The sequence below is a fragment of the Cryptomeria japonica genome, chromosome 8 (genome assembly GCF_030272615.1).
Source record: "Cryptomeria japonica chromosome 8, Sugi_1.0, whole genome shotgun sequence".
In the NCBI taxonomy this organism is placed as follows: Eukaryota; Viridiplantae; Streptophyta; class Pinopsida; order Cupressales; family Cupressaceae; genus Cryptomeria; species Cryptomeria japonica.
In genome coordinates this window covers 725,235,863-725,250,943 of record NC_081412.1, presented here as the reverse complement: position 1 = coordinate 725,250,943, position 15,081 = coordinate 725,235,863, and the positions used below count along the sequence as shown (strand labels likewise).

General features: G+C 36.8%; 1 protein-coding gene across 2 annotated transcripts in view; it reads right to left on the bottom strand.

Annotated features, from left to right (window-relative positions):
• The window catches only part of LOC131046748 (uncharacterized), a 47,006-nt gene extending 39,511 nt beyond the window's left edge, over nt 1-7,495 (bottom strand). The window contains exon 1 of one of the 2 annotated variants that reach the window (XM_059209519.1): nt 7,333-7,495. In XM_059209519.1, coding sequence (XP_059065502.1) covers nt 7,333-7,416 — 84 coding nt within the window. In that variant the 5' untranslated portion in view covers nt 7,417-7,495. The remainder of the gene's footprint in view (nt 1-7,332) is intronic. The other variant, XM_059209520.1, reaches the window with a different exon arrangement.
• Between the last annotated feature and the right edge of the window lie 7,586 nt (nt 7,496-15,081).

Below are 15,081 nucleotides of genomic sequence, written 5' to 3'. Positions count from 1 at the left end.
ACTGGAGTTCAAAGGCAACAAATATTATGTGTGAACGGCAGCCTCTTAAGGATTTTGTTTAGAGATCCTCATGAAATATTTAATGCAGGAGACAATTCTGACATGCGTCAGTCCTGGTCTGCCACAATGGTTGTATCTCACTCTTAAGAGCTTCTATATTAAGGAAATGAACATCCAAGTCTAGCGTATCACAATTTGTTTGTGTTTTCTGCTGCTTCCAAACTCAGATTTGTTGCTGCCAGCAGTGGGATCATCAACTTCATTTGTGTTTTTTGGGTCTCCTCCATTATACGCCACATCATCCTTTGCAAATTAAAAAATCAGTATTCTCTGAGATAAGGGGCTGGAGGTCAGCTAGTTGTCATGCATAACTTTGTTGCTAGTCGGAATATCTGACAATAATATTACCATTTCTGATTTATGTGCTTGAAGTGAATTTTCTGTTAGGAGTTTTCTGAGCACTGTAATTACAACACAACAGCAAGTAAGCAGTTGTAAGTCAGGGTTGATTACTCTTTGTATTTCAGTAGCTTGAAATAAAAAATTTAATAAGTCTTGTTTTAAATTTGAAGATGCCTGCAATATGTTTGACGAAATGACAATTAGTTGTGAATCTTAAATTGAGAAGTTTTTTATTTGTCTATTGGCATTGGGTTGGCATCGGGTTTTCATTGATGTCCACCGGTATGGGATGGCTACCGGTATGAGAGATGTATGTGCAACACTGTCATGCAGGAGTTCAAGATGAGATATCCTTGATATCACCTTGTGTTGCAGAACACCGGTAAGGTAAGAAAGAGCATGCCACTCAGAGGAAAGATCACTAAGGTCATTGGTACAAAAGTTAGTGCCTGACTTGTGTGGATGAGATGAATAGGTTACCGGTACAGTGTTTCACCGGTAAGGAAAAGATGTCAACTGGTAAGTCATGTGTTGACATGGGGAAGACAGTTCAACCAAGTGCGTAGCTGCCAACCGGCAAGGTCATGACCAGTGTACAAGCAGGATGGGCAAGGTGTTTGAGCGGTTGTTTGTGATGAAGAGGCGGAATGCTATCTAAATCACATCAACACAAGAGGAGAAGGATGAACGGGTCATCAGTATACTGTGAGGTTGCAGAACAGCAGGACTCCCACCAGATGAAGATGCAGTCATCATGAGAAGCAATGACTGACAGTGAATGTGCCCACACCGGATCACATGTGCCTGTTTGAAGGTTTGTTACACAAACAAGGAAGCCACATGAGTGCACTACAGGGTGTAGATGACAAGGACTCACTCCCACCGATAAGTGGAGCTTTTCTCCTATTATGCATAGTGCGCATCATAGTTCCATGAGATAAGGAAGATGAGGCGAAGGCAGGTGTTTTGAAGGCTCGCACCGGATCTACCGGTGAATCAAAAGAAGGCCTTAAGTGCATGAAATCAGGGATATGCACTGGACTGTCTGAGAAGGCACATAGAGATGCAAGTACAGATGGAGAGTGATGAATCTGTCACTTTGACAAACCAGGTGAGATATGGTCAAAGCTGATCAAGGAGAAGGCAAGGCTGAGCAGATGCAGATAGAGGAGAATGGCCTGATTGAAGATGGAGTCTGTGGAAGGTTGATGACATGGTGTCATCAAGAGTGTTTAACGGTATGTAAGTCCACCGGTAATATGGACAAGGTGTAGATGCAGAAGACTCCCCATCTGATGAAGATGTGCATAAGGCAGGTTAGCAAGAATGTTGACCGATTGATTAGTCCACCGAAAGAGAAGCAGAGTGCAAAGTTGATGACAGACTGGTTTAAGGGTTTAACCGGCAGGGTTAGCAAACTGGTAAAAGAGAAGAACCGGTTGAGTGTTTGGTCAGTGATTCCTGAACCGACACACCGATCCAAGCTGGTAGTTGGTCGACATGGATGCCACATGGAAGTCAAGGTGGCGGATTTGCATGCACCGATAAATGGAATGTACACCGACGAGGTAGTTGCAGAGTTGGTCGACATTAATGGAAGATCCCATGAATCATGGGATGTGTTGCTAAGCCGTTGCAGAGGTTTGCGGCTCGAGGTCTGGAGGACAACTAAGTGCCAGCTCAGAATGATTGAGGAGATCGAGGCAGTATAAGGAAACCGCAAAGTGGTTGACCAAGAGATCAGCGACAGGGTAAAAAGCAAATTGCCAAAGATGGAAGGCATGATCAAGAAGGCATGACAATGGCGGGGTTGATTGATTAGTTACAGTTCATCAATCTAGGTGATTGGATTTGGTTTGCCTCGAGGTTGGTGAGGAAACCCTAATTGCCTAAGATTTGAATTGGCTTTTGGCGGGAAAACCAGTATATAAATATGCAAGCCAAAATCAGAGAGGTCTGCCGCTGGATGAAAGAGCAAAGCTGCTGAATAGAAGAAGAGAGTGCTGTTGTGAAGTGATTAAGTGTTACTTTTGCATGTGAGAGCAAATTAGTCAAGTATTCAACGAGTATCTGAGAAGAGACTAAGTGTGAGGGAGAACCAAGTTGAAGTGTTCAACTGATAGCAGTGCAGAACCGATAGTGTGCATACCAGCAAAGCAGAAGTGAAGGAAGCTGCAGAGAAGGCAGACATAGAACCGGCAGAGTATAGTACCGATAAAGAGCAGAGCAGTGAGGAGATCCAGTAGAGCAGAACTGAGGAGAGGTGAACTGGTAGAGTTTACCGACAAGCAAAGCAGCAAATGAGAGCAGCAGAAGAGTGACCTGATGCAGTAGAAAAGGTGTCTCACCGGCAGAGTGAGGTATATGATATGGTTGCAAGATTCACTTGTAACAGAATGATTAATTTTGTATGTGATGTTATATTTGAGATCACTGAGTTGTAGCTTAGTGCAAGGGTTGTAGATCCTTTGGGTTGTAGCCCATAAACAAGCTAGGGGTTGGTGCTCCTTGGGTTGTTGCCCTAAACATTGTAACAGAGTTTTGATTGTGAGGCTGGATTGGAGCAGTAGACTCCAGCAGCATTGCTCACCGAGGTTTTTCCCATCTTGGGTTTTCCTCGTACATACTGGTGTTATGTGTTGTCCCTTTGAGTGTGTTTGCATTTGAGTTGGTCTCTCCACTAACCGGTAAGTCTATTCTGAGTTAGATCTAATAACCAGTATGCTCACAAGGGATAGTTAAGGGGAAAAGTTTGAGAACCACTAATTCACCCCCCTCTCATTGTGTCTGACATTGTCTTCATTAGTCAATCTGTCTTTCTGCTCATTGCATTACACCTACATGAACAAACAATCAAACATACACTTCAACGGCATTCAAACAACCACAGAGGAAGCAATCAAAACTTTGTAACAGTCAAAACAGCATAACACGCAAGTTATTCAGCAGACTAGTAAAACCGCATAACACGCAGGTTATACAGTCTCAGAGTTAGAACAGCAGGTTGTCAGCCAATTGTTTGACAATATTCCTTGCATTTTTAGTCCTACAACAGCAGGGGATGTTACAAATTGGCAGCCTCCTAGTAGGGGGGATTACACGTCTTCTTCTATAAGTCTTCCTTTCTTCTTCTTTCTATCTGGTTCTTGCTTTCCTTAGCTGGTATTGTAGCTTTTCAAGCTTTTTCAGGCATGAGAACAGCCTCGTAACTCAGCATTTTTTCAATTCTAGAGGCAGTTGTAACAGCAATTCCTTTCAAGTTCAATAAAGAAGCAGTGCTCTTGCTCAGATATTCCTGGTTTTCATCATTGTTATGAATGATTTGATGTGTTTTCTACGTTTTCTCTTCAAGAAACCTCTAAATATGTCTCATTTATACAATGATAGAGTTAGGGATTTCATGTAAATGAAGGTTATAAGTTGTGTTAGATTGCTGAAAGTAGTTTGAAGTTGTGAAACTTAGGTTTCCTTCACACAAACGCTGAAACAAGAAACCTTCTTGTGAAATATTTATGAATTTCTTGATATTTCTGAGTTGTGATCATATAAGTTTCTTTCATTGAGTCTGGCTGTGAGTTTAGGACAGCTAATAGAATCAGAACGTTTGGTGCATCATGTGATGTCCCCATTAAACAATCAAAACATGATAATGCTTACTCTAAAATAGAATTTAATAATAAATAATAATACAATTAAAATATAAAAATACATATATATATAACCAAATAAATGAATAGAATGAACTAAATAAATCTTAATAATAATAATAAACGAGATTTAGTATATATAATTTATAATTAATTTCATATTTATCAAATAATAATATAAATTTTACTATATTATATTATTGACAAAATAACAATATAAATATTATAATAATACATTATTGCAAAAATAATATTATAAATACTGCAACAGATAATCAGATCAGAAAAGTATTAATATTCAGTCTACTGTGCATCCTGGACCCACCAGCTTGAAAACAATGCTTTAGATTGTTAGTAATTGTTCACCACCGAAATATATTATGGAACATTAAAGGTGATTTCATCCCTTAAGTCCCTACCTTCAGCAGACAACAAACAAAGGATGTCAGAATGTCAGAATAGTGTCAGTTTTGGTCCCTTAAAACTACGTCAAACAATAAGATGTTACATCAGATTTGGGAAGCCTTAGGGGTATCGAAGATTGTTTTCTTTATAACTCTTATGATTTATCCATATTTGGTTTTCTAAGGAAGATTAAGAGTTACGTTTATTATGGTGTGATAAAGAACAAGCACCGATAATTAATTGATATAGACTAACAAATAAATATCAATATCGATTCCCCAAAATATGCAACTGGTTAACAGTGATTAAGCCAAATATTCAGACATCCCCAATACTGGTCAAAATACATCAAGCGATGGGTTAATGAACCGGTTGTTTAATAAGTGCGATTGGCATATAATTTAAAGAGATGCGATTTACTTAATAAATCGATTTGCCAACTTTAGGAATTGACATGTCTCTTGGACATTTTAGGGATGCGACTTTTAGGTCTAGTAAGAAATATAATAAGAATACTTTGTAGATCTTGTGGGAGGTATTCCGACATTTTTATGTAACAGGAAGAAAATTAAAAAGAAAGCAAGGGGAGACATGGATGAATATATCATTAACAGCGATATCATAAAGGGCTGGACCATATCAATTGCAGTGATCTTTATAAGGAAGAGACACTATACATAACCATTAATATATTTGACAGTATAGAATTAGAAGCTCCAGTTAATATATATCTTCACCCCGATATTCAAAGGAACCGGAGATCCTGAGATATACCGCAGATATATGGGAAGGCATGAATAAATATCATGTGCAGATATGAAACGCGGATTAAGGGAAATAGTTTAGGAACATCTAGAACTATCATAAAATAAAGAGAAAAAGGACATTCAATTCAAAAGGGATTATGACTTCGAAATAAGAAGTAAGAAGAAGCGAATAGGGGAGGAATGTACAAAGGGTCTGGTCTGAGTTTGTAGATAATCAATTCAGAAAAGTTATCCTTCAATCTCTCAACAGGTATAGAAAGTCGTCCTAGTCCTTAAACATATATAAGATCTACACGTGAGCAGATATATAGAAAGGTTATAACCAATCTAAAAGAGAGGACTTACGAAGAACTTATATCAGTCTGTGGAGAGAGAACATGTGATTATATTGTAGCAGAACTGTGATCAGATTTATAGCAGTTTCAAAGGTGATATAAAGATCTTTATTGGGAAGAGAATCGTGTGGCAGACTTATAGTCACTACATAACATTTGAAGATCAAGTTGAAAGGGAGAACTACAGCATAAGCTGCAAGGAATCTCTTATTACTATAACCTGAGGGTTTGGTTGAGCCGCAGCAATATTCAACAGTGAGGCATATATTTCAAATTGACAAATTGAGATAAGTTCTATCCTCCGAACTATACTTAGAATTCTAAGTTAAACATTATAATGAAATGTCTTCCGATTTGATAAAATTATACTTATAAATGTATTAGAGCTCTAACCTTAAATGGGAAGTGTTGTCTCAGGACCAGTTAAGGTAAATCCCAACTGGGGACATTTTACATTACACGTCACCTCCTCCTAGGATAGGTTTCAATTCAAGCAATCCTTCTATCCTTTTTCCCATCACAGTTAGTCTACAGGAGGTCCATCAAGAGATTCACCTTCATTAGGACCAACCCACAGGCTCGAAGGTGTTTCCATGTTTCGCAGGATTGCTGAGCATCAGAGCTTAGCTTCCAGGGCGCAATCCTTTGTGACAACTGTATTACTGTAATTGAATTTAGAGATTTCTAAGGATGAGTATTTTAAATAGTCTATGTGGTTGCAGCTGTGCTTTATCTTCATCTAGCTTCTGACACTTTGGATCTAACTTCTAGACCACTATTCAAAAAATTTGGACCGTACAATGCACGACTGTATTATGAAAACATGTTGGCAATCCAATACGACAGTCAAATCCTAAGGAAGGATTGATAAAAATTGGAGGTGAAAAATGCCATGGCTGAGAAGACAGCAGAGCAAAGGAAGAGGGCAGATGCCTTATGTGCAAGGTTCCAAATTGAAACCAGTGAGCTGGGCCCCAAAAAGGAAGATATTAAATAGGACTTGCTGAACTTCTACGCCTGTTAAAGATGAAAGAAGCAACCCAAAAAGGGACCAGAGGAGAAATCCTATGGATGCAGCTTCTCCTAGTAAAAAGGAAAGGAATGCCACTAGCAGGTCTCACTAGGCCTTTCCTTTGATTACTTTGTGGAGTCCCAAAACATAATAATAACAGGGTAAGTGTCAATGGATGAAAGTATGGATGGTGGCTTGCATTATTGGATTGTACTTGGATGCAGTCAAAGCCAGCTAGGAGCCTGTTTAGCAAGCCCCAAGATGGATCATGGTCAGAGATGTTTTGCTTATCCAGGAAGAAGAAATGCAAACTTTCAGATGCTATTGAGCAATCTATTGAGCTTCTTCAATTAAGCTCTTCCTCCTATCTATGTTAAGTAAGACAAGACCCACATCAGGAAAAAACATTGAGTGATGGCAAGATATATGCCAAAATGCAGTCACAAGATCAAGTGCTTTATCATTTGTAGACATGTAAACAAAGGGCATATATGAGAAGAACATATGAAATGCAAATGTTTTTGATGAAACTGTAGACTTTCATGTATGATATTTTCTTGCTCCTCTGAAAATTCCGTTTTTAGGGAAAAGTTCATAAGTTCATCTTTCATCGTTCCAGTATAATTCAGATGAATACTTGGGTGATGAATGCTTTCTTGCATTATCTATGGGGTTAGAGGTCTCTTTTTTATCAATCGGCTATGCAAAAACAACATAGAGACTCGATAAATGCAGTAGTTACACAAACAAATGCACAAACTTACATTTCTCATGCCCATTTCCACTGCTGTGAGTACACGAAATTCATCCTTGGATAAATATCTCAACACATTAACATCCAGCTTCATGGTTGCAAAGGCAAATTAAATTCTCAAAAAGCTTGAGGCCGCTTCCTCTGGAGACCGTTCAACGAAATAAGACCCAAAAGAGCCTGTTAACCAATAACAATGCATTCAGCCCTTCTCAAAATTACTAAAAGAAAGATTGAGCAAGATGTTTTCCTTATCTGCACCTTGCTCAGAAATATTAAGTAAGAAAATTTTTAAAAATAATTGTATTAACATCCTGTAAACAATATGATAATAATGCATTCGAGCCCTATCTCAGATTCCAAAATGTTTTTTCAAATGAATTCTTTCCTGATCTCAAAAAATCCATAAACCCTGATAAATTAAAAAAAATAAGCAGCTTTCTTAATTAACTCATCTCTGCAAGCATACAAAAGCAAATTTTACGCAAAATATTTACTATAGGACAAAAAATTACTGTATTCAAACAAGAGACAAATTGCGTCCCGCTCATGCAGGTGAAATGTGTAATATATTATGACTTTGTGTGAAATGTCAGTTGATTTAAATTAATGGTGTTATCTATTTTGCTTTTGTTTTTTGAAACAAAGTATTAAATTAGTAAATTTTTGAGTGATTGTTTATAAGAAGAAAGCAGCTTTGAAGTAGCAAATGTTGAAGGAAGAATAGTGGTTGGTCTAAATGAATTTTGATGAAAAGATTGGAGATGACATTTCTAAGAGTATGACTGTTCAAACTGCCCACGCCAATAACAAAATATAATTCTAGCACACTTGTGATAAAATTCTGTGTGAAGAGTAGTTCGAACCACCAATCCTATCAATAAGATTGCATAAGTCTGACAAACATGTCGCAAAGTTGTGGTATAACAATTATGAAATACATTAATATCAGACCAATGTTAGCAGAACTCAATAAATGTTGTCCACGAATATAAGTCCAATACCTCGCCTAGCAATTACCAAGCGAAAAGAAAAAAGAAAAAGAGCAAAAAATCAATTTCACAACCAATCATTCCACTAATCACAAAATAGCCTTACATTGGACAGTAGAGCATACCTTCTGATAAAACCAAAACCAGGGCAGTTTTCCGCGCAGCAAAAGACGTCCTCAGTCTATTTTCAACCGTTGTCACCAAACCATCTGGAACCGACCAAATAATTTCCAATCTCCTTCAGATTCAATATCACAAAACACCAAAATTAGACCACAGAAACCATACCCAGAAATTCTATGTTTTAGCTCTAAAACCCTAAACCCTGCGACTGTAGCCTGTTTTATTCTTAAAAATCATCTGGTTCCTCACAGCAACGAATGCTTCTTCAACGGAGGCTCCGAATTATTCAAATTCGAAGATTATACATGTAAGTTATTTAGCCTGCTGGGCAGCCTATAAGGAGTGCAGACCGAAGAAATTGTAAATGATGAATGTATGGAAGAAAATATATTTAGGTTATTAAATGAAGGCCGAAAAAATGCCCTCGTTCGTTTGTCTGCAAAGGCTGTAAGTATGAAAGTTGGGGGCGTCTATTCAGCGCTTAAAGAGTCAATGTGCTCAGACTGAAAAGGATAGATTGATTGGTCCGTTAGATCGATCGCACGGTCGGTTAGATCGGTCGCATGGGGGCAGGAGAAGCGCTTCTCTACACACGTTTCTGGATTACCTAGGTCACGCCTGTGGTAAATGAAAAATTGATAGTTAAATGACAAATTTTGTAAATAAATAAAAGTAAATTTTTAAATTAGACATAAAGTAAATTTTTTATTTTTTTAATTAAAATTTAAGTGTACATTTCTTATTCTTAAAATAATTACTTGTTTAAATAAATTTTTTTTTTAAAGTTATATTATTTTTTAATTTAAAAACTAAAATAAATTGTTTATTTTAAAATGATTTAAAATGAATTGTGTAATTGTTTTAATTATTATTTTTTTAATAGATTTGATAATAGCCTTTTAATTAAAAAAAAAATAGATTTCATAATATTTTACATATCAAAATCTTAAAATTAAAAAAAATGTTAAAAAGGAAATAATCAAGAAAGAACAAGTGTCACGCAGCTAGTACTTATTGTCTTTATAGTATTGCAATAATAAAAAAAATTGTTAGTTAATAGATTAGTTATAAAATATCAATTTGGACATACATTTAAAAAATAGTTAGAGATAATATACTTTCAAAGCATATGTATTGTAGTTATGCATTGAGAGTACCCAAAATTGTAATATATAATGAGCAACAATTAATATGTTCCAACTCTAAAATTATATAATTATACAATACAATAATATCTATAAATTTATTTCTAAATATCAATAACCATCAATCTAATCTTTAACTCTTGATCTAATTTTAATTATTACCCTAATCTTAACCTCTTGATTAATTTTAATCATTACCCTAATCTTAACCCTCAATCTAAGTTTAACATGAACATTAATGTTAATCTTATGTCTAGCCTAGTTCAAATTCTAGTTGTAACCACAACCCTAATTCTAACATTAACATCAATTTTCACTATAGCCTTAATTCTTAACCTAATTTTAGCATTAAATACAACCCCTAATTTTAACATTAAATAAAACCTTAATTCTATGTTTTTTTAACTTCTATCCAGAGTCCTTAATCTAAGTCTAAGCCTAACTCTAACCTTAACTATATTGATTTTAAAATTATAATAATTAATAATAATTAAGATTAGAGCTATAATATAATTGATAATTATAACTTAAGTTATAATCATTTATTTTGATTATAACCTTAAAATTACTAATTATAATCTTAATCTTAGTTAATAATGATTGAATTTAAATATTTAAAATAATTATTATTTAACATCATAATTATAGTATAACTGATGAAAATATTTATATTGTATAATTATTTTATATTTTAAAATAATAATTATTATGTTCTAATTTTAAAATTATATAATTATGAAATTATAATAATATATATAATTCTAATTCTAATATAAAATAATAATTACTATGTTCTAATTTTAAAATTATATAATTATGAAATTATAATAATATATATAATTCTAATTCTATATTAAAATTATAAATATTTCAACTTAATTTTAATCATAATTTTAAAAATTAAATCCAAAAACATTTAACCATTAAAATATTTAACAGGAAGTCTTTAAAAGTTTGTGCCACTTTCTTGGTTTAACCCACAGATAGTGGAAAGCAAATTGAAAAGCGTCCAGATTATTGGTAATTAGTATATAAATTCATAAATATCTTTTAAAAATATATTATTTTAATATTTTAAAAAATATATATTTTAATTATATATAATTTTATATTACATTATGTTATTATATCTAATTATATTAATAATTATATAATAATATGCCAATAATATAATAGTAAATTATAATCCCCCCTTGACGAGAATGGGAGGCCTCTGGTTCGGCATCAGCTCCCAAAGAAACCAAAGAAGGTGGTGGAGTGTGGGTCGTTGTGTGGAGGAAGGCCTGGAACGGTGCCAGGTGGTGGGAGTGAGTAGCAGGTGCCTGGGTCCAGTAGGGGTATTCCCAATTTCTCAAGAGAGGAAGCTTTGGGATGGTTGCGTAGTTAGGCTAGGCTAGCTGGGGTTAGTGGTGTGGTCCTTTTTGTATTTGTAAGCGACCCTTTTTGTGACTATGGGTCTTAGTAGGTAGATGCTTGGGTTTTTTTGTAGTTGGGGCGTGACCCCTTGGACTCGCAGATTGTCTTTCTGCCCCTCATTTGTAATACTTCTCTTTCAAAGCAATATAATACTATATGTTATCAATCAAAATATGTATATATATAATAGTAAATTATAATACTATAATAATAAAATATAATTAATATAATAATAATATACCCAATAGGTACAGCCTGAGTTGGCCTAGTGGTGGAGAATTTGTGCTCGGCTTATTACCTTAGGTTTTGTTTAAATCTTCAATTGAATTAAAGATAGGGTTAGATTTAAAGTTAGGTTAGGGTTAATGTCAATGTTCTTGGATAAACATTGAGACTATCATGACATTTACAATTGAAAACAAAGATAAGAAGTTAAAACTCAATTAAAATGACACTTAAATGTTCTATTATTATATTATGCATTTTAATTATTATATTATTTTTTCTAGTATTATATTATTATTTTTATTTTTTATTTTTAATCAAGGGGTAAAAACTTTATTAATTCTTCAATAATAACATTACAAATACAATCCAGAGCCCCAGGCTCCAAAAGCAAAGTTCATCATTACCTAGCCTCATAACCATTCATCTCCTCCACCAAGATCCTCTTAAACTCCTAGTGAAAGTTGAGAGAAAGGTTCCCCCCCCCCTTCCACCTTCCAATTACCATCCTTCTTAGTGGCCCACTTAGTCAAACAGTCAGCGGCCTTATTCCACTCACGTGGAATGTGGATAAATGTCACAAGTTCCATCCTTGAACTAATCTGCAATATCTGTTGAACAACCAAAGCAAGCTGCCAGTTCACACCAATCACCTTCTTGACAATTAGCATATTGACAATAATCTGGGAATTTGATTCACAGATAACCTTACGCCACCCCAGGGCAAAATCTCGTTCAAGGGTGTGAGGAATAGCAAGACCCTCCATAAAATTATTAGCATTTTTCCCTTGATAGATAGAAAAGAAGAACATGGCTCCTTACCCGTCCAATCTCTTCCTACTCCACCAATCCCTGCAGGACCAGGATTAGCTCGCGACGAACCATCATTATTGATTTAAAAATATCTTCAGGAGGAGGCATCCATTTACCCTCCCTTTGAACCTTCTTCTTCGCCCTTCTACCTCTTCTAACACACCCTTAAAGCCCAACATTTCCACAATATCAGCATCCTCTCTATTCAAAGGAAACATCACCTCACACTTTGCTTCCACTGTCTCTTGAATCATGCCCATAATTATGTACCAAACTTGGGAGATAACCAGGCTTTCTCCCCGAAAAAATCTTCTATTTCTCTCCAACCAAATTTGCCACAAAATGAAAGTAGGTCCAATACTCCACACAATCTAAAGGAAAGGAACCAAGGTAGGAGGCCTACCCCATCTACTCCAAAATTCCACCAGGGATGAGACATGGACACAAGGATGTTTCCATACACTCCACCACGAATGCCAAATCTGGGAAGAGCAAGGGCACCTGAAAAACAAATGTGAAGATTCCTCCTCGCCAGTACCACATAGAACACACTTAGAAGGACCTTGAAAACCACGCTTCTGAATATTGTCCCATGTTAAACATCTGCTCAAGGCAAGCGTCCACATAAAGAAATTGCACTCAGGCCAAGAAAACTTATTGCAGACATAATTCCACCACAGAACCTCATCCTCAGTCAATCGCTGAGATATAAGTTTTTGGTACCCACTAGCAATCGTAAATTTGCCCTTGGGATTTGGGAGCCAAGCCAGAGTATCCTTCTCCTTGATGGAGTTACAATTCCTACTAGTTAAAATACCATACAGCTCATCGCATTCCTCCTGCAAACCAACCACATGCCAGTCTTTGGGATCCTTCCACTTTGCCATCTCCAATTGCCCATCTTGATAATAAGACTTAAAATCACTAACTCTAGACCAACCTGCCTCCAGGAAATGTCAACATAAATTTATCAAATTGGGGTACTGTGAGATAATGGGAGGAAATCCATCCCAAGAATCAGACCAGAAAAGAGCCTCCTCCCCCGTTTTGCAAATCCAGAATAGGCCTTCCTTAACTAGAGCAGCTCCCTTCTTAAGCGTATTCCATATCACGGACCCCTTCCTAATCATAGGGTATCTAAGGATGTATTCCTTCGGAACCCCTGGAAGATACTTATGTGCAAGAATCTAGGCCCAAACTTGGTCTTGTTCCACACACCATCTCCAGTGCAGCTTTATAGCCAATGCCTGCCTAGATAAAGTAGCCTACCTTAAACCCAATCCCCCCAGTTGCTTCAGACTACACATTGTTTCCCATTTAACAAGGCTCCACTTTGAGCCCAACAAATTACCAGCCCATAGGAATTGCCTTGCCAAAGCATCCAAATCCTTAACAAATCCCACATGAGCCACCTGGATCAGACATCTATAAGTGGGGAGAGCCTGAACCACTAACTTGAGTAACTGAATCCACCCAGCAAAAGACAACCACATGTGAGTCCATAGATTCACCTTTTGGCAAAACCTATCGATGATGTACTGCTGAGAATCTCGAGGGAGATTCCCCATAGAGATGGGAATACCTAGGTATTTTATGGGAAGCGAACCAATTTGGAACTTCAGAATCTGTGCAATCCTCAACTGAATAGGGCCAGGTGTGTTGAAAAAGAAGATGGAAGAACTATCCTCATCAATTAACTGACCAGATGTTACAAGATAGATATCCAAAACCTTGTGCAGATTCGTAACTTCTCTTATCTTAGACGATCCCATCAAAGTAGTGTTGTCCACGAACTAGAGGTGTGACTACGGAGCCACACCATCTCCCCATCTCCATCCATGGATAAGACCTCTCTCCATGCTCTTCATCATCAGTCTTCCTAGTCCTTCAGCAAGCAAAATGAAGAGGTAAGGGGAAAGGGGTCCCCTTGTCTCAAACCCCTAGAGGCACTAAAGAGCTCAATGGGCTCACCATTAATCAAAACAGAGAAAGAGGTCGAAGTCACATAACTCATAACCCAAAGGATCCACTCCTCATCAAAACCAAAGGCTCTAAGAACTTTCCTGATAAAGGACCATCGCACTCTATCATAAGCCTTTGCCATATCAAGCTTGATAAACATGGCTTTTCCCTTGGAAGTTGTCATAGAATGAATAGTTTCAGTAGCAATGACCACCCCATCAAGAATTTGTATACCCTCCAGAAAACCACTCTACTCTTCTCAAATTAGATACTTCAGCTATTTTTTCAACCTCTCAGCTATCATCTTAAAGATGATTTTGTAAATGATGGTGCACAAAGAAATAGGACAGAACTGACTTAACCGATCAACACCTTCGCACTTGGGAATAAGCACAAGGAAAGTGGAGTTCAAAGCACAGAGCATCTATTTGTTCCTTTGGGACTCCCGAACCACCTTCATTAAGCCCATCTTGATTATATCCCAGAATTCCTAGAAAAATTCAATGGGGAAGCCATCAGAGCTCGGGGATTTCCCTTTCTTCATCTGAAAAAAAAAACTCTCTCCAGTTCCTCCAAAGAGACAGGACCCATAAGATGCTCATTCATCTCCCTAGTAGCCAAAGAAGGTATGCAAGAGAGGACCTAGGCATCCTCCACTAAACCCCCTTGAGCATATTCCCTAAACAGGGAAGCAAAGTTTTGAACCCTCTCTCGAGACATCTACTGCAGCGAAACCACCTGATCATCCCTATTGTTGACAAGAAAAGGGATAGAATTGTCGTGACGTCTGGCTTTCACTGACTGAAAGAAGAAAGTCGTATTTTTATCACCTTCTTACAACCATTCGATCCTTGCCCTTTGCTTCCAGTAAATTTCCTCACATAGCTCACATTCCTCCAAATTTTTCATTGCCTTAGCTTCCTCTCTACTGAGGGCCTCAAACAAACCAAACTCTCTTTTCTGTCTAGTAATACCATCCAACTCTGCTTGGGTGACCACTTTAGCCTGAAAGATATTGCCAAAACATTAACGATTCCAATGTTTAAGTTGGTACTTTGCACATCGCAGTGCCAAAGGCAGGTCTTC